Source organism: Triturus cristatus, chromosome 8 (genome assembly GCF_964204655.1).
Source record: "Triturus cristatus chromosome 8, aTriCri1.1, whole genome shotgun sequence".
NCBI lineage: Eukaryota > Metazoa > Chordata > Amphibia > Caudata > Salamandridae > Triturus > Triturus cristatus.
Genome location: NC_140591.1, coordinates 461,992,021 through 462,018,114, shown reverse-complemented (window position 1 = coordinate 462,018,114; position 26,094 = coordinate 461,992,021). Strand labels below are relative to the sequence as shown.

The 26,094-nt window shown below is 46.2% G+C and overlaps 1 protein-coding gene across 11 annotated transcripts in view; it reads right to left on the bottom strand.

Annotated features, from left to right (window-relative positions):
- SETDB2 (SET domain bifurcated histone lysine methyltransferase 2) overlaps positions 1–26,094 on the bottom strand; it is a 617,221-nt gene that overhangs the window by 513,750 nt on the left and 77,377 nt on the right. For 5 of the 11 annotated variants that reach the window (XM_085621901.1, XM_085621899.1, XM_085621900.1 and 2 more), the window contains exon 3: positions 4,063–4,188. In XM_085621901.1, the coding sequence (XP_085478027.1) occupies positions 4,063–4,188 (126 nt within the window). Of the gene's footprint in view, positions 1–4,055; positions 4,189–26,094 lie in introns of those variants that run through there. The other 6 variants (XM_085621902.1, XM_085621904.1, XM_085621905.1 and 3 more) reach the window with 4 other exon arrangements.

Genomic DNA, 26,094 nt, shown 5'->3' with positions numbered 1-26,094 from the left:
AAGGAGGGCTTGTTAGGCAGTGCATAGAGCTAATGTCATCACCCGGCCCCTCCAAGATTGCAGAGGATAGGTCAAGGCACTGGGGAGACCCAAGAGTACATAGCTCGGGAATCTGGAGAGTATAGTATCCTACATTTCGTCAATAGTATATAATATGTCTCGCCAAAAAGTGTATATCCGGGGCAGTGCCACAAGAGACGCGACTAATTCTCTATGGCCCCACACCCCCTGCAACACATGGGATCACCGCCCCTCTTCCATTGTGCCGTGCGCTCGGGAGTAGAATACCAGTAGTGAACCGGTTGAAGCAGTGTCCTCTTACCAGTGGCACTACAGGCCGAGGCATTAGCCCGCTTTAGACTGTCCGAGCACTCTATGGGTGTGTAAGTCTGTTTACATTCTTTTTCCCATTGTGATTGTGCTGACGATTTTATGTAAGTCTTCGGTGTGTTAAGAAAGGTGTAAATATCTGACAGAAGACGCTTATCCAAGGGGCTGGTGAGAATCTATTTTTTCAAAAGGCAAAAGATGTCTACTAGATGTAGCCGAATTGACAGGTGCATAACCCAGTGTCTAATTGTCATATATTGCCAAGCTGCCGATGAGGGCAAAACAATGTTGCTCTGGATTTGGTTAAAATCCATTATCCACATACGATAAAATAAAATCACCTATTTTCTCATAGTTTGGCTGCTGCAATGCTAAGTAGGCTGTGCCCTGGGAGGTCGGTGGAAAATCTGGGCTTCCTAATATCTGGTTTTGTGTTGAAATACGTGTGGATAATTTCTTCAACATTTGTACCCTATCCCAGGTGCCCATCGTAGCTCGATGTAGTGCTTTTATAGTGTGGGTGGAGAGTTTGAATTGTGCTCATTTGAGTAGGATGAGCTAGTGGAGCTCCTTCAGATGTCGTGTAATCTGAATGCCGCATGGATGGTTGAAATGATTCTAGCCACTGAGTGCTAAATAGTCTGCAGCCTTCGTGTGAGTTTTTTGCTGATCCCGGCATTGAGGAAGTTCCAGAAGTCCAGTGTGCTTGTGACGAGGGTGTGCATGACAGTTTTTACGGATGCTGATTGGGAGTCATTTGAAAATCTTTCTCAGCATCTTCTGGGTATGGAATCATGAGGCGATGGCTGTGTTGACTTTGGGGGGGGGGGGGGGGTGATCATGTCTAGTTTACTGGTGATGACAAACATAAGGTTTTAGGCATGGGTAGTGGATGTCGATCCAAGCTTTGTTAGCAACCAGGTGAAGTGCTCTTCAGCTTCAGACAGTCTTCATCCAGTGGGTGATTTCAGTCATGCACGCATTAAACTCAAATCCATGTACTGGGCGTCTTGACAATGAGAGAGAGAATGAGCGGTGTGTCGTAGGCATAGGAGAGGACACTAATGCAGTGAGAGCGGATGATGCTGGATAGTGAAATCATGAATGCGTTGAAGAGGGTCTGGCCCAGGAAGGATCCTTGCAGAACTTCGCAGATCAGGTCACCAGAGTCCAAGGAGTATGGTGCCAGAGTAACTGACTCGGTCCTTCCATTCAGGAAGGGGCAGATCCATCAGAGTATATGTCCTAGGATTCTGATGTTGTATAGACATTGGATGACGATGGGCTGGGAGACCATGTCAAACACTGTGGAGAGACTCAGGAGGAAGACGGCCACTGGGTCTGCTCCTTTTAGGGTCATGTGGATGTCATCTGTGGCAGCGATGAGGGCAGTTTCCGTTCTGTGGCTGAGTCTGAAACCAAACTGGGTAGTGTCAAGGTATAGGTGGTCTTTGAGGTAGCCAGTCAGGCGTCTGTTAATGACTTTCACAAAGACCTTAGCAGGGAATGGTAGCAGGGGGATCACTCTGTATTTGGTGAGCACTGAAGAGTCTGTGCAGGGTTTCTTCAGCAACGGGAGGACTGCTGTATGTTTCCAAGCATCTGGGAAGGTAGCTGAAGCGATGGAGACATTATGAATGGGTGTGAGCACTGCGCTGATGGGTTGTAGTCGTTCAGAGTAGGTGTGTTGGGGGCAGGGATCCAATGGGGCCCCCAAGTGGTTGGAGTTAATGGTGGCATCAGTTTCTTCTGGGGTTATGATAGGCCATGTGATTAGCATTGGTTCTTTGGATAAGATCGGGAGGCATTTGCAAGGTCTATCGGATCATGCTGCGGGTTGAAGTTGCTGTGAATGGCAGTGATTTTGTTCCTCAAGAATTGAGAGAAATCATTGTAGAGGTACTGCGTGGAGTGATTGCGTTGGAGGCGCCTATTGGCGAGGTGAAATCCTTCGTAATGATAAAGATTTCTTCTTTTTGTTGATGCTGGCATCAATGCAGACTGCCAACGCCACATGTTTGGTGGTCTGGATCATTTGGTGGGAGTGTCTCAAAGTGGATTTGAAAGTAATCCTGTCAGTATTGGCCTGGCTAAGTTTCCATTTGCGCTCCAGTTGTTTTCAGTAGTATTTTATCAGTCGGAGTTCTTCCATGTACCAACTGGCCTGGGGTATAGTTCTTGTTGTATTGCTGTGATTCATGGGGGGGTCAAGGAGTTGGGCCAGGAAGTGATCCAATAGCTGAAATTCTTGACGGTTTTGAGGAGGTGCTGAAAGCGGTGTTCCAGGCTGCTCCAGTTTTGGTGGACTCGTCTGGCGGTGGGGTCTGTGCATTTGATTGGACGGGGATGCTGAACTTGATGAGGGCGTGGTCTGTCCAAGAGGCTAGTATGGGCTCTTCGACTTGGCTGTTGCTGAAGGAGGTGAAAATAGGGTCCAGAAGGTGTCCAGAGAAGCGGGTAGGTCTCTCTACTCGTTAGGTGAATCCCAGGCTTCCACACTCTGATTAATGCTCTTAGAGTCCTTTCATTATGGCAATGAGAAAGACGTTTCAATGTCTGAAGGCTTACTGGACAACTTTACATTGGTTCAAAGACGGTGCACCTCAATAAAGTCAGAGTTAAATTGAAACCCCACTGTGGCATCACAAAGGGTGTTGGTGGAAACAAGTGTTGCAAATCTATGAAAAATCTCATCACAAGAGGTGACAAATAAACGGGGCGTGAGCAAAGCACGTCCTTGCTGAACCAGGGACTAAAACAACAAAACTTCAGACAACTTCGCTTGCAATGGGCCAATTTGTCATGTGCAGCCCTAAGCTACAAACCTGTCTCAACAACTGGTGTACACTGATTTTGAAGAGGCATGCCTCGCTGCCAAGATGACACCAACAACCTCAGGAGGAAGGTAAAAGGAGGTCAACTGCTGCTGCTTAACCTCCAAGCATGGAGATGCACCGGCCTCAAAGCAAGAAAGACTGGAACAGAGGATGAGGCTGGAAGCGAATCCAGCACTGGAGCTGGTGCTGAACGCAATGTGGGATCGAGGGGCACATACTGTACCGACAGTGAACCCGCCAGGGGAAGCCCAACTGGACGTTTAACACAAAGTGAGAAACGCTGGGCGTTTCGTACCATGGGGTCGGCTCAGGGGTGAAGGTCTGTGCAGGTTTTAGAAGCTGCCTAGATAGATTCTGCAAAACAATCTAAACGCAGAACACTGGGATCTTACAAAGGCTGGGTCAATAGAAACTATGAAATACATGATTTCAGATACTAAAAAGGTGAATGATTTCCAAGATCTATTTCTGAATTTACAGTGGACTGTCACCACCGACCATGAAAGTGAACCATTTGAAGGCAGAATTGTGCAGTCTGTGAATCTATATTAGAGCCATGCTGCAGAAATGGAGCTGTGAAATAAATTGCAACATGTAATGGGTTACTTTCGTGGCAGGTAATTCTAATGAGTAGGATATTTGATAGATGTTTGCCCTAAAAAAGGTATCTAGCAGGTTGCCACAAAGAGAAGACCACTGAAGAGGTTGGGTCCATAGTTAGGATTGCATCAGATCTAATTCAAGTGGTGCGTTCTTTACACTTCAAGTCATTATAAGATGCAATTCCGTGTGGCAGAACAAATCAAACATGTATCGTTGGCACTTCTTGTACATCGCTAATCAAGCGTTTTGTGTGCATGATTGCATATTAGTTATTTTCGTATGCACCTCTGACCTTCGATTGTTGCAAATCCGGATTTAATCTTCTGTTTCAGAGAAAGAAGTAAGTTTTGCATCTGTTCAAATATAAAATCCACTTTCCCACTGGCTTCCAGCGTCATCCAATACTTCTGTGCATTTTCTGAAAATGAAAAGAACATTTTACTGACATTTTATTCAATCTCTTTAGGTAAAAATATTATGATTTAAATGCAAAAGTACTCTCCCTATCAAAGGGAAGAAAACTAGTCAAAACCAAGTGCTCCATCAGCTAAATTACCGAATCAAAAGATTCTCCTAGGAACCTCAAGTTACTGCTCTGTTCCTCCTAAACTAACAGCAAACAAAGTTGAATGCTTTTTTACAACAGAGTATAGCTGTAGCAAAATATTAACAGCACTAATGAATTAGCTCAGTATTCTACAAATCTGGTAAAAATGTGCTTCATTATAGATATAAAATGATAGAACAAAACCATGAACTTTCTTTTCACTAAGACTGAGTACATAACAGAGGGTGTATTTCTACCAGATAAAGGAGGTGTCTTAGCATCCGAGGCTAGCAGATCACGTCTTGTATCACCAAAGAAAGACCTTTGTTAAGGTCATGGATAAGGTCTGTGGGTAAAATGTGTGCTCATTTTTGCTGATGGTGGCAGATGGTGAGTTTTGGCCTATATTTGTGGGAAGCAGGATTTATATGTCCTCATCAGACCCAGAACCAGAGAGAGGGAGAGAAAAGCCAGAAAATAAAGGGTATGGAATCGGATGAAATGATTCTTTGTGGATGGCTGGATGTGTGGCTACTAGTCTCAAGCAGCCAAGGAGGAAAGCCTGTTTAAGACTGGGGACTCCATACAAAAATGAACGTGTTTTGTATAGCTTTCTTCAAATATACCCTTATGAATTATAAAAATCAATGCTTTCATGTCAGCCATTCCTTCGTGGATGGTTGGTCTATGTTCTTGAGTTTCCCCCTTTGTCTGCTTTGACTTTGTATTTTTTTTAGCTGTTTTCATTTTCTGTTATTCTAATTTTGCGTTAGTTTCATGTGTTTGCATGATTTCCTGTTTCGTTTTTACTGGACTGGTAATTTTTTTCCCTTGTTTCTGTACCAATAACAAGTCATTTTAAAAACTCTATGGAACCATCAAGCACTATACTTCCTTTCCTCTTGGTGACCTAACTGTTGCTAAATGCACCATTTCCTCTGGTAATTTATTCTCAGCATCAGTACACATCATTAAAAACAGAGTTGAAGTGGTTTGCCAATTGGTCACCAAAATGGTTCACCAAAGTCCTCAATACCCTTGTTACCCCCTTCCTTTTCAGGGAACGCCAATGGGTGAAATCTAAAACCTCTGATCACCATATATTCCCTCATCATTCTGCCATGCTACAATGCTTTTCTGAAATTCAGGAAACAAGAGAGTTCTGTCATAGCAAACAGATGTTTACTTCTGTGGAATGTTCCAATAGCTTTGTTTGAATGCTAGCATCCTGGTGCGGCCTATTAGAACTTCCAATGAGTTGGCTGGTGCATAGTGGGTGTTAGGGAGCCAACTTCATTCGACCCCCCACCACACACTGAAAGAGAAGCTGGTTTTGCAGATTCAATCACTAGAAAAATAAACAGACAAAGTGACAAATCTGCCACTTCCTCGGTTTCCATTCCAGAGGCCTATGCACTAACAGTGCAACAGGTGCACCGCAATCCTTGTCAGGGTTAATTAGGCTCAAGCAAACCCCAAATTAACCTATTCTCAACTCCCTGGTGGCCTGGCACACAGCAGTCAGGTTAAACTTGGAGGCAATGCGTAAAGTATTTGTGCAACACTTCAAACAGTAAAACTGTGAAAACACCACGCAAAAAGGACCCCACACCAAGTTAAAAAGAAATAGAGCAAAATTTAATAAATAAAACAAGACCAAAACGACAAAAATTCAAACAGAACCAGAGTTACTAATCTTTTAAGAATAAAATGTAAAACAGCACCTAAAGCGCCAACTGCAACTATCAGGTTGCGCTGGACCAGGTCAAAGTCAAAGGTTCAGGCCGACCATGATGGAAGCGAAGGTCAGATGCAGTCCACTGACCTTCTAGTGGACTTGCTCCCTTCACGGCACACCTCCACCGGGTAGCTGCTGATGCCCCAGTTGCTGCTGCTGATCCTCTGGCTCCTGCCTGTGCCTCATCCCTGGTGGTCTAGTGGTAGAGCGTCACTGCTCTGTTGCTGGGCTGCCCCTCGGTCTCTCTCTTCTGCATTCTGCCTTTATTTCTACTTTTTTCCCCGCTTTTACCTTTTCTTCTTTTTTGGCTGCCCTCTCCCCTGCTTCTGCGGTCCCTTGTGGCCCGCCCCCTCCAGTGATCCTTTCCCCACCGCCGTTTCCTGCCTCCTAGCTATCTATCCCCCTCCCCCCGCAGCACTGCTTAATGGCAGCCGATGCACGGTGAAAGTGCAGTCCACTGACCTTCTAGTGGACTTGTTCCCTTCCCAGCATAGCTTCGCCTTGTAGCTGCTGCTGACCGTGATGCTGCTGCTGACTCCCTGGTCAAGTGTTTGAGGCCCTCCGCCACCCGCAGGCTCCCGCCTGCGCCTTATTCCTGGTGGTAGAGCATCACTGCTCTGCTGCTAGTCTGCCCCTCTGTCTCCCTTTTCTGCTTTCTGCCTTTATTTCTGCTTTTTCCCTGCTTTTGTCTTTTCTTCTCTTTGTTTTCAGCACCCTCGCCAATCCCCCATGGCCCCACACCCCTCCAGTGACCCTTTCCACTCCCGCATTTCTCACCTCCCAGCTGTGCAGGCTTCCCCACAGAACTACTTAATGGCGGCCGCTGTCGCACCAAAGGCAAGCCAGTCTGCACTCGTCCGCACTTTGACCACAGCCAGCGCCTGGGACTCTAGGTCTCAGACCTCCCACCGCTACGACACCAGCACCCTCCTCGCCCTCGACTCAGGACGCCACACCACCTGCCACCTCGCATCGCCAAAGGACCTTTCTCCTGCCGAAACTGCAGCCACACCTTCACCCACGCCAACACGCCAGATCCTCTCGCTGCCAGGCTGACCAACAACACAGCCGACCTGCTCAACTGCATCCTGCTCAACGTACAATCTCTCCACAAACACGTCACAGGAATCTGGGACCTCCCCGACGCCGCCTCTTCCAACATTGCCTTCTTTACGGAAACCTGCACCAACCCCTGTTCTGGACCGGACATCGCCACCGCCATCCCCGACAGCTACAAAATCACCCACAAGGACCGCCCTGACTGACTAGGCAGAGGCATCGCCATCGTTCACAAGAACACCCTCTGACTGACCACTCACTCGAATGACCCAACGACAACAATGGAACACCTCCACTTCCAGACCCAGACCAACCCCAACACCACCATCCGTGGCACCCACTTCTACAGGCCCCCGCCGCCCTTTACCGACACCATCGTAGACCTCATTGCGCCCCAGTCTCTCACATTCACCGATTACATCCTACTCGAAGACCTCAACTTCCACATAGATAACCCCAGTGACCAGAACACCCTCTCCCTACTGGAGAACCTCGCCAACACCTGACTCAAGCAGCTAGTCACCGCACCGACCTACACAGCCGGACACAAGCTTGACCCAGTCTTCTCCACCAGCGGGAACAGCACCTGCAGCCACACCACCGAACTCCTCTGGACCGACCACCACTGCATGCATTTCGCCTTCGCCACTCTTACCATACACCACCGCCTTCACCACCCCAGTCGTAGCTGGAACAAGGCCACCAATTAACTTCTCGTTGACTTCCTCAGCACAACCACTCCGCCAACACCAACAGACACAAACACTGCAGCATGCAACCTTCACCAATAGATCACCAACTGCGCCGACACTCTGGCACCACTCAAAAAGACACCAGGCAAGCAACACAGCAAGTAAGCCAGATGGTTCACTCCCACCCTCCACGAGTCCATACACACCTGCAGACGACTCAAGAAGCGATGGAGGAACAACAAAACCCCGGAAACCCACGCAAGCTTCAAATCCGCCGTCATCGCACACCACCTTCACCTCAAAACCACAAAGAAGACGGCCTTCCAAGACAGAATGAACGCTAACTCACACAACAGCAAACAACTCTTTGCCATCATCAAGGAGTTTGCCAGACACAACAGCGAGACCACAGACGTCCCTCCCTCCCAAGACCTCTGCAACAAACTCAGCACCTTCTTCCACCTCAAGATCAGGCAGATCTAGGACACCTTCGACACCCAAGACACTGCCACAATGCTCGCCACAACTGCACGCAACCACGCCGCATCCAACAGATTGTGCTCAACTGAACCCTGCTAACCACAGACGACACACTCAAGACCATGAAGAGCATCCATTCAGGAGCCCCATTGGACGCCTGCCCGTACCACATCTTTCATAGAGCAGCCACCTCCATCACTTCGAGCTTCCCCGCACCATCATCTGCCCCATCGAAACGGCCACATTCGCCGACGACTGGAAACATGCCAAGATCAACGCCCTGCTGAAGAAGCCATCCGCTGACAGACCTCAAGAATTTCAGATCCATCATCCTCCTCCTCTCCCCAGCTGAGGTCATCGAGAAGGACATCAATGCCCCACTCTCAGAGTTCATTGAAGAGAACCACGTCCTGGACACCTTCCAATCTGGCTTTCAAAGTAACCACAGCACAGTGACCGCACTCCACGTCACCACCGATGACACCGGCTCCTTTCTCAACTGGGGCGAAACCGCAACCCTCATCCTACAGGTGCTCTCGGCTGCCTTCAACATAGTCTCCCACCGCATCCTAGTCACAAGACTCCCCCGACGCCGGCATCCACAACAAGGCACTGGACTGGATCCTCTCCTTTGTTACCAGCCGAACACAGCGAGTCAGACTACCCCGTTCCTCTCAGAACCTACACAGATCAGCTACGGAGTGCCAGAGGGCTCCTCCCTGAGCCCAAGCCTCTTCAATGTCTACATGGCCCCCCCTTGTGATCATTGTCAGAAACCACTGACTCAACAGTCTCCTACACCAACGACACCAAGCTGATCCTCCCCCTCACCAATGAACCCACAGCCACCAGATTCAACTATCACAGCTGAATGAAGGCCGTTACTACCTGGATGAAAGACAGCTGCCTCAAGCTCAATTCGGAAAAGACCGAAGTACTCATCCCGGGACCCGCCCCCCCCAGCCTAGGTCAACTCCTGGTGGCCCGGCGCACAGAAACCCCTCCCACCTCTACGGACCACGCACACCACCTCGGCAACATACTGGACTCCTCACTCACAATGAACTACCAAATCAATGCAGTATCCTCATCCTGCTTCCACAGGCTCTGCCAGTTTTGAAAGACTTTCAGATGGATACCCACAGAATCCAGAAAGACGGTCACCCACGCACTCATCACCAGCAGACTTGACCACGGCAACGCACTTCACGCCGGCAGCACCCAGAAACAGCTGAGGAAACTACATAATGTCCAAAATGCGGCAGCCAGACTTTTCCTCGACATCACCCGCCACAGCCACATAACACAACACCTCTGTCAACTCCACTGGCTCCCAATCAACAAGAGAATCACCTTCAAGCTCCTCACACATGCCTACAAAGCTCTCCACAATGCAGGGCCAAAATATTTGAACCACAGCCTCGCATTCCACATACCCGCCAGACAACTTCGTTCCCCCCTCCGTCCCACAGATGCACAAGAACCAGAGGAAGATCCTTCTCCTACCTCGCCGCCAAGACCTGGAACACCCTGCCCCTTCACCTCCGGCAATCCCCATCGTTGACTCAATTCAGGAAGGACCTCAAGACCTGGCTCTTCAACTGAACCTCCATGCCCAGACGGTTCAGCAGCCCCCTCCCCTTTAACGCTTTGAGACCCTCACAGGTGAGTAGCCGCGCTGTATAAACTCCTGACTGATTGGCTGAGATACAGTCCTAGATTAGTCCTTCTCAACTTTTGCCTTCTCAAGAGTCCTGTTTGTGTTTGAGAGTGTCACGAGGAGCAAGGAGATCAGGAGGCCAACAGGCTAGCCCTTTGAGTCACTTTGGGGTCCTGGGTTCAGGATGAAGTTGCAGGTCCAGTTCTTCTTCCCCAGGCAAGAGGGCAGCATGCAGCAGGTCAGCACAGCAGGGAAGCAGTTCCTTTACAGCAGTCCATCAAAGCGGCAGGCCTTGTATCAGCACCGCAGTCCTTTCTGGCAGAGTATCCACAGGTCCAGAAATATCCTCAAGTGATGGTGTTTGAGGTTCAGTATTAATATACAGTTGTGCCATTGAAGTGGGGCGAAGCTTCTAGAGGTAGGCCTTTAGTGCACAGATGCCCTGGCTCCAGACAGACTACAGAGGGTTTGAAACCCGTTGTGTGGAGACAGAACACAGCCTATTCAAGTGTAAGTGGAGTTGGGCTTAGCTCCTCCCTCCCATCTTGCCAGTGATGGCCCATCTGGGCATACCTAAGCTCACCATTGTGTGTGGCTGTCTAGGAGGAAAATACAAAGCCCAACTGTCAGCTACATCCAGCCATGTGACCCAGAAACATACTGCAGGCACCAATTGGCTAAGGCAAGAAAATGTTGACTTTCTAAAAGTACTTCAACAAGATTGGGCAACCCAATCAACCCTTGAAGGCTTGGGTAAAGTACAATAATATGTAAATGTGCCTTCAAGGGAGTTTATTTTTCTCTAACATTTAAGATATTCTCATATATTCACAAGGACCTAAATAAGGACTTCCAGCAACAAATTCTTGGAACTAAACATATTATTTCAACACAAATGTATCGCAAAAGAAAACTAGACAGGTGTGATCTTTTTTAGAAAAATATACATTTATATAGATAAATTCATTGAGGGTACAAAAAGAGCAAATCACAAGAATACAAAAGTGAAATGAGTCAGTTCCTTATACACTGGTCAACTTATCATTAACACTTTTGTCAACACCTATTCCAATTTCTTAACAACATGGAGCAATTTGTGAAGGATACCATGAACGTTGTTTAGTAATTTATTTGTGAACGGAATTAGGTGAACTTGTCGACGTTTTGGTCTGTCTGTTCTCATCTGTTAGACCATCTTCAGGACGAAATTCTCATAGTGTGAACTGAAGATCCTATTTTTCAACACAAATATAATCTGGCGATCTTGAAAAATGCTATTAAAAACTATTGTTTTCCTTGAATCAATTCCTGGACTCGTAACGATTTCAGTATAGCGAGTCTTCAGACAAACACTTGAAGATTTCAAGCATAGTGTCAGAATCGGTCAGAGAACCACTTTGTTGGTTTCTATAGAGACTTTTGGCCGGATCGCTGACGGCTTCCCCACTGGTCAAAAGTCTATAGAAACCAACAAAGTGGTTCACTGACTGAGAATTTCTGCAATTTGATTGTATACTCCTGGAAGATGTTCTGCTAGGAGGTAGATTTTGTGATCTATGGCCCATTTCCAAATGGCTTGTGCTAGGTGTGACATTTGGAGATAGTGTGCCCCCCCCCCCCCCTGTTTTCGTATAGAATACATAGCTGTCATGTTGTCTGTGCGGACTAGGACAGTTTTGTCAATCAGGTGAGTCTGAAAGGTTTTCAGCGCTAAAAACAGGTGATTTATGTGGATTTATGTGGAGGCTCTTGTACTTTAGAGTCCACAATCCTTGGATTGTGTGACTTTGTAGGTTAGCGACCCAACCAGTGAGCGATGCGTCTGCTGTTAGCACTGTCTATGGAACAGGTTTGAGAAAGTGCCTCCCTTTGGATAAATTGTGTGGGTTCCACCACTGCAGAGAGCGATGGGTGCGGCCATCTACCAACACTAGATAGGTCAACTGACCCTGCGACTGGTTCCACTGACTTGCTAAGAATTCTTGAAGGGGATGCATTTGAAGTCTTGCGTGGGGAACAATTATAATGCAAGACGCCATCATTCCTAGCAGTTGCATGAATACTTTGCTGGTAATGATTGGTTGGGTTGAAATTGAGTGAGAATGGACTGAATATTGTGAATTCTGGCTGCACTGGGAGAGGCTAGAGCTTTTTGAGCATCTATTGTGGCTCCCATATAAGTTTGTGCATTGGAAGGCTGCAGATGAGACTAAAGCATTTACTGTAAACCCTAGTTGGTGAAGTAAGTGAATAGTGGTTTGAGTGTGTTGGAGACACATTTGGTAATTGCTGGCTTTGATGAGCCAGTTGTCCAGATATGGGAAGACATGGATGTGTTGTCTTCTTAGATGTGCTGCGGCTACTGCAAGACATTTGGTAAATACCCTGGAAGCAGTGGTGACTCCAAACGGGAGGACTTTGAATTGGTAATGATGACCCGCTATCATGAATCCGAGGTATTTGCAATGAGCGGGATGAATTGGAATGTGGAAATATGCGTCTTTTAAGTCTAGAGTAGATATAAAATCGCCCTGCTGTAAAAGTGGGAGCACTTGTTGAAGTGTTAGCATGTGGAAATGCTCTGACAGTATGTAGAGGTTTAGTTCTCTGAGGTCTAGAATATGTCTCAGGGAGCCGTCCTTTTTGGGGCTGAGACAGTACAGGGAGTACACACCTGTCCCTTGATGTTGTAACAGCACAGGTTCTATGGCTCCTTTGGACAGGAGAGACTGGGCTTCTTGCTGAAGTAGATGTAAATGTTCTGGTGACATTTAGTGAGAACGTGGTGGAATGTTTGGAGGATTGCAGGTAAGCTCTAGGCAATAACCATGTTGGATAATTCCTAACACCCATTTGTCTGTGGTGATAGATTGCCAAATGGGGAGGAATTGTAGTAGACGTCCCCCGACAGGTGTTAAATGATCGGGGGGGGGAAGAGTAGGCAAGTCACTGCTTGTTGGCGGAGGGGGAATTATGTGGTGTGAGACCCCTGCCTCGACCTTTGTTGGTGTTGCCTCTGTATCCTCCTCTAAAGAAACCCCTTGTAGAGGAAGATTGATTGTTGCCTTTGTAGGAGGCGGCAGTATTGTCTGAGGACATAGTTTTCGACCCTCCACTGTAGAAGGCGCGACGAAAGGAGCCCAGATTAGAGTCTTGGCTTCTTCTGTGTCTTTTTTCATCTTCTCTAAAGACTCATCTACTTCGGGCATGAAGAGATGTTCCTTATAAAAGGAGTATTTAAAATACTGTTGCCCTTCGGGTTTGAACCCAGAAATCCTCAGCCATGCATGTGTCCTTAATAACACACTAGTGTTTATCTCTCTAGCTGAGGTGTCTGCAGCATCTAAAGAGCATTTAATTGAGGAGCTGGATATAAGTTTCTCTTCCTGGACTAAATCCCGGGCTTTTGCTTTGTACTCATCTGTGAGGTGTTGCAGCAATTGCTCCATTTCGACCCAGTGTGCCCCATCATATCTGGCTAGCAGGGCCTGAGTGTTGGCAATGCGCCAATGATTTGCTGCTTGGGCAGCTACTGGTTTACCAGAGGTGTCTAATAGTTTTGACTCCTTGCCTGGAGGGGGAGCATCCCCTGTGGTTTGTGAATTAGCGTATTTACGGGCATTAGAGACCACCAAGGAGTCTAGTGGTAACTGTCCATTAATAAAGATTAGATATGAGGGAGCAGGCTTATACTTTTTATAAATTCTGGGGGTGAGAATGTGAGTATGCACTGGATCTTTAAAAATATCATCGGCATGCCTCATCATACCTTTGAGCATAGGTAGAGTGTGGCTAGCCCTTTGTGTGCTACTGAGCATTTCAAATAGGAAATCCTCCTCTAGAGATTCCTTGTGTAACTGTACCCCATGATATTCTGCAGCTCTGACAAGTAGTTCTAGATATCCTACAGTGGAAGGCTTTGCAGGGTAAAGATCTGGATCGTTATCTGTAGGTGAATCTGTGTTATAATCCTTCAAGGGGTCTATTGGCAAAATATTGTCCCACCATCTCCATCATCATCGTCAGGTGGTGTTGGTGGAGAGTTAGTTGGTGTAAACGGTAAATGATGCAAAGGAGAAGTTGGTGTAGGGGAACGTGGTAGAGGAGGGGAGGGGTTAGTACCTACATTCTTCCTTTCCAAAGGAATATGGTAAAGAGTGTCCTGACTCAGGTTTGCGTTTCTGAAGTAATTTAGTAGGAACACATCCTGTGTCTGGGTTTATATAAAGTTCCTTATGTTTGGGGTACAATTTGGGTGTTGGGGCGTCAAAAATCGGATCTTGTAGCTTCAGAGGAACAGTTTTTCGTTTCAGCACAGAGGATTTAGGTGCGGTGGTAGAATGACTTTTCGGCACGGAAGGTTTCGGCGCGGAAGGTTTCGGTGCGGTAGGAAGCTTAGTTTTCGGTGTCAATGATTTCAGCTCAGATGCGGTCTTCGGCTTCGAGCCTAACGGTTTTGGCTCGGTGCCAGATTTTGGCCAACTCGATCCCGAGCCGGAAGTCTTAGTGCTGTGTTTCGGTGCCAAACCAGAAGGCGGGACGTCAGAAACCACTTGTTGGTGCCGACCGTGACCCGAAGGCGGGGGATGGGACCGATGCCTTTTGTTTCAGCTGAGTTGGTTTGGCTGAAGGGGCGTTCGTACTCACGGGACGTTGACCTTGTCGCAAGCCTTCTTCCATCTCGGAGTCCGATTCTGGAATGGAGACCGGTTTTTCTTACTCGGTCCCTTGTGCGTCTAATCCGTGCTCGGATTCTCCACCGAAGATGTCCGGTGTGTATTCGACGTTTTGGCTCTGCATTTTGCGACGTCAAGGCTCGACTATCACGAAGCTTCTTCTTCGATCGGAGCAATCTGCACACGTCGCAGTCCTGTTCGTGCTGCTCCGGAGACAAGCACAAGTTGCACACTTTGTCCGAGTCAGTGCGTGGATACTTAGCGTGGCACTGAGGGCAGAATTTGAATGGAGTCCGTTCCATCGACAGTGAAGTGGACTGACGTGGTTAGGCTGGAAGGCATTCCTTAAGATCTTCGATCGAAATAGAAGTTGGTCTCGACGTATACGATAAGTGGAGAAGTGGGATACACGTTCGAGACAACACTGACGCGGGTAGAGTGGATTGCGCACCGAGGGGAACCCAAAGGAACGGTTTCGAAGTGGAGCGCAGCAATACACATCCAAACACGATGGTGGAAAAAACATAAATCTGACAATGGAGTTGATGCTCATGCGCACTATCACCGAAAGGAGGAGTCACCCAACTCGTGACTGGAAAGACTTCTTCGAAGACAAACAAATTGCAAACATCCGGACCTAACACTAGATGGCAGGAGTATGCAAAGCATGTGATTTACAGCTCACATGCCTCGAACATTGCAGTTATTGTTGAAATACCAGTGGAGTCCTACCTGTATGTCCCAGTTAAACCCCCCTCAGAATGTATTCGGCATTGTGAACCGGCGCCATACTGTTATCAATTTATACGCATCTTTAGTGTTTATATCGGAAAGGTAGGGAGGGCACCTGCCAGTAATCCAGTGGGCGCCATCATGAAATGTATTCTCTGCTACTGATAGTTGGGCTCCAGACCCAAGCGGTAGCGATCTACTGCTCTTGATGAGTGATAGAAGCACCTTAAGATCACCCAAACCCTCTCAAAATTGTATAATAGATCTGGATCTTTTAATAATCAATTATCAATGTTACTCAATTTAATACATAATAGTAAATATTCCTTATATAGGTTTATCATGAGTGCGTAACCTTCAATGTTTGGATCAAGAGAGGCATGAGGGGCACCTTCCAGCTGTCTTTTAGAATAATCTTTAGATGAAGTATTTGATATTATTAGTAGCGCTCCAGCAAAACGATAAATTATATTGCTTTTATTCCATCACAGAAGCACCTAGCAATCGGGCCAAATATACCCGAAATTGTGCCTGTAGCAGAAATAATAGGTTAAAAGAAGACAACACCTAAGATTATTAAGCAAATTATTAAACAATTGCCAATGTTTGTACTTTTAATGGATAATCATATTGGCTCCTCTAGGGAAATTCAGTGTTGCCAAAAATCTAGGTTAAGTCTCTGGAGTGATTTAGATGTGGGAGCAAAACAGAATGAGACTGAAGATTAGGTAGCTTTAATTTTCAGCAAGTGGACAAGTGCAATAAGGATAAACTCCCTGTAAGTTAGAGAGGAAAAGGGAAAGAGGTTAGAAGGGGTAGTATTGGGTGTAATAAATGTTAAGGTCTGACCGAAATAAGCTTTAAATTAACGTTAACTTTTAGAGGGATTAAAGATAGTACATCAGCACAAGGGGGGGGGGGGGTAATTACATTTGAAAACCCTCAAGCGCAATATGAACTGGCGCCCTCTGAAAGCTTTAGATACCTGCAGATAAGGCATGCATTGCAGGCGGTCCTGCCCCCCGGCCAGAGGTTCCAGAGGCCACCCCTCTAGAGGATAGGCTGCTGACAGACTGTATGTATGAATGGGCTACTTCCTTTACCTACCGAAAATTAGTGAACAATTTACCTGACCCACACGTGGCACTCAGGGAAAAGTGGTCCCAAGATATGGGTGATTTCGAAGACTCCGAATGGCAAGAGGTGCTGGCTTCCCTGCGGGAGGTGGGGATACCCCCGAGACTTAAACTAGTGCAGCTCAAAATTCTACATAGAACCTATTACACGCGATACACTCTCCACAAAATAGGGTCAGCATCACACCCGTACTGCTTGAGACGATGTGGGGAGGAGGGTACATTCTTTCATACTGTGTGGGAGTGTTCCAGGATAATGGAGTACTGGGTAAAAGTGATGAGGACCATATCACAGATGGTGGAGGTGTCGTTAGCTCCCGAACCTAGGAGATGTTTACTAAACGTAAGGGAACCGAACGATCTTTCGCGCCCAGCACAGGAGTGGGCAACATTGGGGATAATGATAGCGAAGCGCAACATTGCACAAAAATGGGGTGTGGGAGAGTCACCATCACTCACCGCCTGGTGTGGGGATCTTGATGCTGCCAAGGTGGCCGAAAAAGCAGTATTTATCAATCGAGGCTGCCCTAAGAAATGGAGCAGGGTTTGGGAGGGCCTGGAATAAATACAGGGGATACATCTGTGAGCCACCAGTGATAAGGGCGGAGGGGGAGTCTGACAATGAAAATGACGGGAAGTTGGGAATGTAATGCATGGAATATTGTCTTCTGTTGTGATATATGTAATATCCATACACCAATTGTCGTAAAACGCTGATGTCTGGAGATAATGCTTGTATATACAACCTGATTCATTTGTGCCTTGACGATAACTACAATAAAAAGTTTCTAAAAAATTAAAAAAAGATAGTACATCAAAATTAGGATATATGTGGTTCTTATTTTTCTAATGTTCTTAATTAATGGTCATGTGTATTTCGCAAGGAATTACATGTGGTTGGCCTCCTACCTGTAGTAGGACTAATCTTGTGTCATTCTGCTCTGCATTAATGTTGCCCAGTATAATCAGTAACTATATTATACAGGCTCTTCTCTGCAATACAATGAGGTGACCTAAGAAGCAACATAGGTGTCAACAGTATTTTACCATTATGTATGGTTCCACCCTTGTTGTCAGACGGTGGTCATCACGTAAAACTGTAATCTATAAGCCAAGCTCCTAAGTTGATCGGTGAATTACTCAGGAGTCAGTGTACTCCATGCTGGAGCATATCCTGGTCTGTTAGTGCCATTCTGCATCCCTGTATAAGACACATTCTACTGTCTCAAATCGAATAATTAGGGCACTTTCTTCTAGGTGTAGTTTGAGTTCGACATCTCCCCAACGTTGATAACATTTTACTTTCAGTAGACCACAAAAGGAAGAGTTTCTATGATGCGGATTAAATGTTTGGTAATGTTCAACTAGTGGTTGTTTCATGTCTTATTTATGAATGTTACGATAATGCTTCTGTATACGTGTTTTAAGCAGTCTAGTAGTACTTCCAATACAGTGTAAGTTGCAGGGGTAGGCTATCAGATAATTTGCATTGCTACTTCCGTGGTTTATAAAATCTCTTAAGGTGAAGAGTTTTCCATGCATTCGTAGTTCTTTTGTTTTCGATATTCCCAATTTGCAGTTTGAACAGTTCCGGCAGGTGTAAAAGCCTATTGTTGGTTAAAGAAACGGAGATGGTCATTTTTTATCGTCAAGGAATGAGGGGGGCTAGTTTATCTTTCAGATTTGATGCCCGTTTAAAGTTCAAGGAAAGTAGAGATGGCGTCCTGTAGGGTTGTGTTCTGTTAGGAGGGATCAATGTTTTTAAGAGTTTTGCTTATGTATTGGTGTCCATTACTGTATGTGGTAATGAAGCATGTTGTTTATCTGTCCGTCCTGCTTTTAACTTCATGTAAGATAGAATTTCTGTTTAATGTCAAATTGATGTTGAGTTATTAATAGTTTACTGGTGTCATAACCTCTTGAGCTCAAAAGTTTGGTAATCTTCTTGGTTTGTTGGCCATAGTTGTTTGTTTGTTGCAGTTCCTTCTTTACTTGTCTGTATTCTCCTGGTTGCATAAGTATAGAATTAGCTGCCGTCTGTTTTCGATTAATAATGGTTTGGATAATATTGCAATCCACGTAGATTGTGAGGTCAAGGAATTCTATTGTTCTCTGCAAAATGGTGTATGTTACCTCAATGCCCCATTTGTTAGGTGAAAAGCTGTCAAATTGTTTTAGGAGTATTTCACTTCCTTGTCATACATTCACCCCAGTACAGAGATCCGGGCCTAAATCCATAGTTTTTTTGCTCACCATGCCATTCCAGTTTGAACCCAACCATATGCAAATCAGTCTTGACCCTGTGCCTCATGGGAACAGTCCAGCCCGAACTGCCAAGCCAGGTCCTCCCTGGACTGGAAACAAGCATCCTAGGACCGGTTTCGGGGTTTCACCCCTCTTCAGCCAGGATAGCTTGATTCCAGTGGCATGGAGAGCATGGGACTCACGTCTGTGCTATAGGACAGAATGAGAGAACTTTATTGAGTATCTGAGTATGTGCCTCCGACAACTCGAGTTGAAAGATTAAATACCAATTGGTTTTCCTGGGGTGGTTCTTGTTCTGGGTTTTTGTATTTTGAGGTCTTGTGCGATTGTTCAGTGCGTTTCCCAAGCAGCGTCGTTTTACCTCGTCGTGAAAATGTACCTTAGGGCGTTTATTTCTACTAGTTGTTCCATCGTCCACTGATTCTACCTCTGAAGAGAGGATGTTCTCTGATGAGCTTGCTTTAACTGTAGTTGTTGTAGTAGTTTTGATGTCGTCATGATTTTGGGCAAATGTAATCTCAAAACTGGGCAGAGAAACCTGAAAATATAGCAAGTACAAAAAGGAAACTCCTGCTGAATCTGCTGTTGAAGACCAAATGCTGTTAGCAAGAACTGTTTGGTACCTGTCAGCAGTGCGTACAGCACCAGAACCCTCATAGGCCTTTTATCCATCTCTAGCATCAGACAATCACTTAGCTTTAAAAAGTGAAATTAATCTGTGCAAACAAGAACTATAGTTGCCTCAGTGCCACCACATTATCATTTCATGCTGAAACATTCCCAAATAAAGAAGCCTTCCTGTTCCACTGTTTCAGCTTCACAATCACCCTGATGAAAGGCAATAGACAGACTAATGCCTTGAAAATAGTACCTGCCTCTTAAGTGGGTTCAATGGAACTGGACACTTCCCATCAGTCTCCTCACAAAGAGGTTCTCCATAAGCGCTTTTCTCATGGTTTCTATACAATGATCCAAGATGGTCTATGTTAGACCTGTCAGCCCTAGGGCGGTCTCCCCATCTATTTTTGATCATGCCTCATTTTTTCCACCCTCATTTTTATGTTGGACTTAGGTCTCCGGGCGCCTTTTCATTGCCAATCAGTGTTAAGGTGCAGGTGCTCCCTTCTCCCAAGATGGCTGCCACAGACCCCTGCTACTGCAGAGTGGTCTTCATTAGTAGCACCCTAGCTGCCAGGAGCTGGCTGGAACCCCACAACAATGTTGCGACACCAGCCCGCCTTTTTTGTCCCATAGGTAGAATGGGGAAGCTCCTGGAATGTGCTGGAACCTTCTAGAAAGGAGGGGTGGTTTTACTTTTGCCGCCTTGGATAGAGGTCACCTGACCTAGGGCTACTTAAGTGAGGGAGGGAGGGAACTTTTTCTAGTTAGTTGGCCAGTTGGGGTAAAGCAGAGCTGGGGAATCCACGCAGGAGTTTAGGCGGTAGGGCCTAGCCAGGGACTTATGCCTCCGAAAGTGCCAGGACTTAGGTACTGCCTTTTAAATGAGTGAGGGATCCTGTACAGCCCACTGATCTAGCCCAGCGGTAGGAGAACCCAGGGACCCTCTGCCAAGCTTGACTAGGAGGGAACTAGTCACCAACTCAATCCCTACCCCCCAAGGAACAGAACCCCTAAGGGCGCCAGAGACATCTGCGCCAGTAAGACTGCTAAGACTGAATGCTGAACCTGAATGCTGAACCTGAATGCTGAACCTGAATGCTGAACCTGAATGCTGAACCTGAATGCTGAACCTGAATGCTGAACCTGAATGCTGAACCTGAATGCTGAACCTGAATGCTGAACCTGAATGCTGAACCTGAATGCTGAAACTGAATGCTGAAACTGAATGCTGAAACTTCATGCTGAAACTTCATGCTGAAACTGAATGCTGAGATCTAATGCTGAAGCTCCTTATTGAAACCTAAACTGCAACTGACTGCTGGACTGCTGGGGATCAACCAGGTACTAGCGCTGTGACCCCTGCACTCTCCGACCTGGCCTGGGATCCCCCGAGTCAGTCCCACGCTGAGCTCTGAGCTTGCTGTCATCCCGCTTAATTTGTACCCCCCCCCCCCCCCCGGCGCGGGGACCGGAAGCGCGCTCACCGCCGCGGCCCAGGGACCAGAAGTTGCTCCTCATCCAGTCGGGGCCCGCGGAGAAGCCCGGGGCCCTGCCGTTGCAGCGTCTGAGTGAGTCGCGGAAGACCTGGGAAGGCCGTGAAGCAGTCTACAGCCTCACGTGACGAGGGCGGACTGCGCGTCGCCGCCCCCGCCGCTGAGCACGCTGACTGCGGGGCCTGAAGCCGTAAGGAACCCCGAAGTGTCTCCCGAGACCAGGACGCTGAGATCAAGGTAACCCCTGGGGGCTGGGAGGTAGCATGGCCGTGTGTAGGCCTGGGGCTCACCCTCCTGCTCCCCGGGAGGCTTGCGAAGGACCCGGTGCGCCCCCTGCTGATCGGGAGCGTCACCGCACCGTCTGGCGACCGCTCCGGTGCCGGCCGAGACTCTGATTCCCCTCCGTGGGATTGCCCCCTTGCCTTGAGACTGCCCCGTAAAAGGGAACCGCTTGCTTAAGGCCTGTTGAGTGCGAGAAGCGCTGTGTTCTTAAGGTCTGCTCAGAAGTGCTTAATGTCTCATGATTGCGAGAAGCGCTGTGTTCTTAAGTTCTGCTCAAAAGTGCTTAATGTCTCATGATTACGAGGAGCGCTGTGTTCTTAAGTTCTGCTCAAAAGTGCTTAATGTCTCATGATTACGAGAAGCGCTGTGTTCTCGAGTTCTACTCTGAAGTGTTTAATGCTTATGATTACGAGTAGCACTGTGTTCTCAAGTTCTGCTCTGAAGTGCCTAATGCCTTGTGATTACGAGTAGCGCTGTGCGCTCAAGTTCTGCTCCGAAGCGCTAGGAATGCCCGGGGTAACGATATGCTTGAGAGTCCTGCCTTGAAGCGCTATTAGTTTTCTGAGGTGGCGCTAAGTTCCCCAGCCCTATTTCAAAGCGCTGATAATTGTTAGTCACCGCGCGTGGTACCCACGGCAGAGTGAAACGCTAGTGGTGGGAGGGGCGCAGCGCTCTGATTAACCGCTGTAGTTACCGCTCCCCCAGGTTCGCCAGGTATTGCCACTGGAGCTATGATGAAGCGCCCTGGAATCTGACGCTAAGGTATACAGGTGTGGCCTACTGCATAATAATGAATTACTGGTGAATCTGACGCAAAGGTATTCAGGTACTGCCTATGTGACCATAATGAAATGCTGGTGACTCTAATGCTAATGTGTTCAAGTGATGCCCATTGCCATCTAAGGAACTGTGCTTGCATATCATTTGATTAGATAAAACTGATTAATTTGCATTGATCTTACTGTGTGGCGTCCCTTATTGTGTGTGTTTCCTGCTTCAGGGGATGTGTGTGTTGTATGGTCGCTTTACACATAAGCCTGTGGATGCCCCGCCGCTCGAGTCACGTTACCCCCTTAGGGCTTGGTGACCCCAGGTCTTACAGTCTAATTCAAAGGAAGCACATTCGGTAAGAACTATAGTCCTTAGACAAAATGGAGTTTAGATTTGCCAAATGTAAATTGATCCTGGTGCAAGGGTGCACCCACAGCAGAGACAATTTTCTGCAAATAATAATGGACAGTCAGCTGATCAACTGATGAAAAGTCAGAAGACACGAGTCCCTGGAAAGTGACAGCATAAGGAACCACCTTTGCAAGAGTCAAGGGAAGAGATCCTTCTCCCTCCTCTTCCACATTTTGAGGGATTTTCCAGCACAACATATTTGTAGCAATATGGTTGCTAGACTTTTAGAGGCACCTAGGAACAGAATGGTTAAGCTCTGCACACAAGGTAACGGCAGGTCCAAAACAGCATGTTGCTCTCATAGACCCAGGTACCACTAAATTCACGAAGAATCCCTTGAACTCCCAAACTGTCTCCTCCCTAAGTGCTTGCACTAAAGCACTGTCAGATACACTCGGGAATTCTCAGTACCACTGCAGAACGGATCTTGGGCATTCAGAGTCTGACCAGAGCACAGAACTGGAAGGCCTCCATTTGGGCCAAGAAAGGCAAAGGATCAGGGATGAATGGATCTTTCCACAGCATTGGAATTTCAGGTTGTGTGACAGCAATTGCAGTCAGTAATTGGCAGTCAAAGACTGAGATATCAGACCACAGCGCTCAGTCGTGGACAGTCTCGTCACATTTTTAACATCAATAGGATCAATACACTTTTGCCAGGGGAAAATGTTATCTTAATTTTACTCAATGATCGCATTCCTCAACAAAAACTGAATCTTACAAAAAGATATAAAAGAGAATATTTGAGTTTTGAACTTTATAGAAGACTCTTAACTCTACCAAAATGACTTTTGTGAAAGTAGATTATACATGCAACATTTGGACTTGAGCTTGATGTATCATTTAATTACTTCATGTTGCTAATCAGCGGCCCTCAATTCATATCTCTGCTAGCTCCTCTAGGCTGTCTTCTGTAATTGAGACCCTTATTCTTCAATTATAGATCAATTGTAGTTTGAATTTTGGTTCTCGTCATAAAACTTTAAACAATAAGAACACAAAATAATTTAACTTCGTGAATCCTCCACTCTGATAGGAGTATTAGGGAACTCAAATGACCAATAGGAGTACTTCATTAGCTGGCACTTGACACAAAATAGTAGAGGAGGCGGCAGCAGGTTTAACATGGCAGAATTCTATGATGTTGGCAATATAAGGTCATAGATCCTTGGACTTGTAATATACAGCATCCATCTCGCAGAGACCAAGATCTTGGACAGGCCACACCTTATATACCATCTGTTATGCATAAAATATATCTAGTTCGCCCTGGCAGTGACCCCCACATGTGTTGCCAATAAGACGGATCAGTTTCACAAGGTCTGGAAGTGTATGGAAAGTAGCTATGGTTTGGAAACTGGTAGTAGCCCAGTTAATAAAAGTCACAGTAACACTTATAACACAGATTCCTATGCAATGCCTGATGGGTGTCCACACAAACCCTAAGAAAGTTAGCATGTGTTTCAAACTTATCACACTAAGGACGTTAGCGAAAAGACAAATAGCGATTCAATGCTTATAAGACATGGGTCCAATAGATGACTCACAGTGAGTAATATGTGAATAAATGAGTTACTGCTAAAGAAATATGTAGTACTGGATTTTTAACAAATCTGAAGCGAAGTAATTATCTGATTAAATAGAGAGAATCAAGAAGCATTCTAGCTTAATTGCCCTATTACGATGAGGGGCATGGAAAATGCATATTGTACAATTTTAAAAGAGATGCCCAGGGATTCCATTATGGCAGAGTCCAGTTAGGACATGCATCTGCAGATTCCGTAACCACTTCTGGCAGAAAATGTTATTGCCCAGTACCAAGAAGAACCCATCTCCCAACCAACAACCTAACATATTAACACAGAGGCTGGCGCCAGACGAACGAGTGCGAGAGTGAAGATTTCCTGTACAGAATCATCAAACACAGAGCCCAAATATGAAAGAATGGAAGCAGCGGCGTCTTCATAATAGCGGTCATCGATGGACAAGGGGTCTGTGTGTCGCTGGGCTGGGAAAAAGCCCAGGTGAGCGGCGAAAGGCAAGGAGTGTTGGCGCATAAGCAGAGGAAGGACGAACACACTAAATCGATGAACAGGTAACAACATTGTTGTATCACCCAATAGTGGATGGTAAGGCATGCAGGCAGAAAAGTCTGTACACAAGGCAAGGAGATGCCATCTGAAATTTGAAAAAGTGTGAGGCCTATGGAAGGAATCCTGGGATACGGACTGAGACTTCTGAAGAGAAAGTAAGGGTGGGCCTGGACGCTTTGCAGCGAGTAGTACTCTAAGTGGGTGGCCCCCCAACTCCGATGGGGCGAGGGATATATGTTATGTACAAAAATACCATTTGGCCGAGAGTCTTGTACAACTAAATCCCCAATTAGAGAACAAACATGTATGTTGTCCTTGAAACCTGTCGACGGTTACTTTACTATGTCATTTTTTTAATAAATGTGATCACTGATGGAAAACTTAATAAAAATAGTGGATGGTAAGGAGCAGGACCCTGAAATTGGATTGAATATGCAGCTGCTGGAGAACTTCAAAGATCAGCCTATGGGTGGAAAACAAAGAGCTGAAATGAAATCAGATCTACACCTAAAAAACGGAACCCATTGATATTCCAAAGAGCAAAGTGAGGGGTAAGAGAGCAAACAAAGAATTAATAAAGACAGGATACAGCCACAAACCATACATACCTAATGGGAATCCAACACCAGAGGCCTCCAGGTATTCTATTTGGTGACCTAAAAGAAGGACCTCTAGATCAGCAGTTGATACTGGAGCAGGGGCTGGCATCCTCAGTAGTGATAGCAGCTTCCCTGACAAAACAAGTTCTACTGAGGCGTACTGGAAGTACAAAATTCAATAGGACTATGATATTGAGAGAATCGAAAAAAGGCCTCATCCATGCTATCACAGAGACCCAGACAATTCAGGAGCATAAACAAATAAACAAGACTGGATAGAAAGATCTAATCAAGTGACCAGAAGATCAAAAACAGCAATTACTAGAATAAAGGGCAAACCTTCTGACCTAGAAGGAAAGGGGAAGAACCTGGATAATCCCTACCGAGTGATGCCTATGTGCATCATATGGGTTCCAGTAGTGGTAGAAGGAAGGATGCGGTCAGATATGTGGTTGTGTTTTTCAAAACCATCATAGGAGCAGACTATGAGAACGCAATTACATTGGAAAAGGCATATAAAGGTGGGAAGATGGAAAAAAGAAGCTGATCAACCAAACGACATATTAATAAATGTGCATTCTTCCCCCATGAAGGAGCACATTATGAAGGCGTCAGAAGTATTTTAAATTCAGAGGAAAAAGAATTCTCCTCTTACAAGACTTATCGCAGACCATCTTAAAGTAACAGAAAAGGATGTAAGACATCACTGATACATTAAGTGAAAATCTGATAAAGGTTGCCTCCAAGCTGAGTTTGAAGGAAAGTGACACACTCTCAAAAGAGTGGAAGAAGGAAGAGTGGTCCTCAACAGAGAAAACAGTAAATTATAATCGACACCATGAGAGATTGGAAACAAGTATCCCAAGAAGATGAGCCCAGAATAGGGGAGAAGAGCAGAGCACAAAAGGACTCTGGAATGTGAAGAAAAACTCTGAGGTTTGGGGGTTGCTCAAAATGATATAGAGAACATGAATTTTATTGTCCCTCCCAACTATTCCCACTCTTCCCCCTGCAATATAGGTGGTTTCAAGGAAGTGGGATTCCAACACATCAGAGATTCAAATTTATA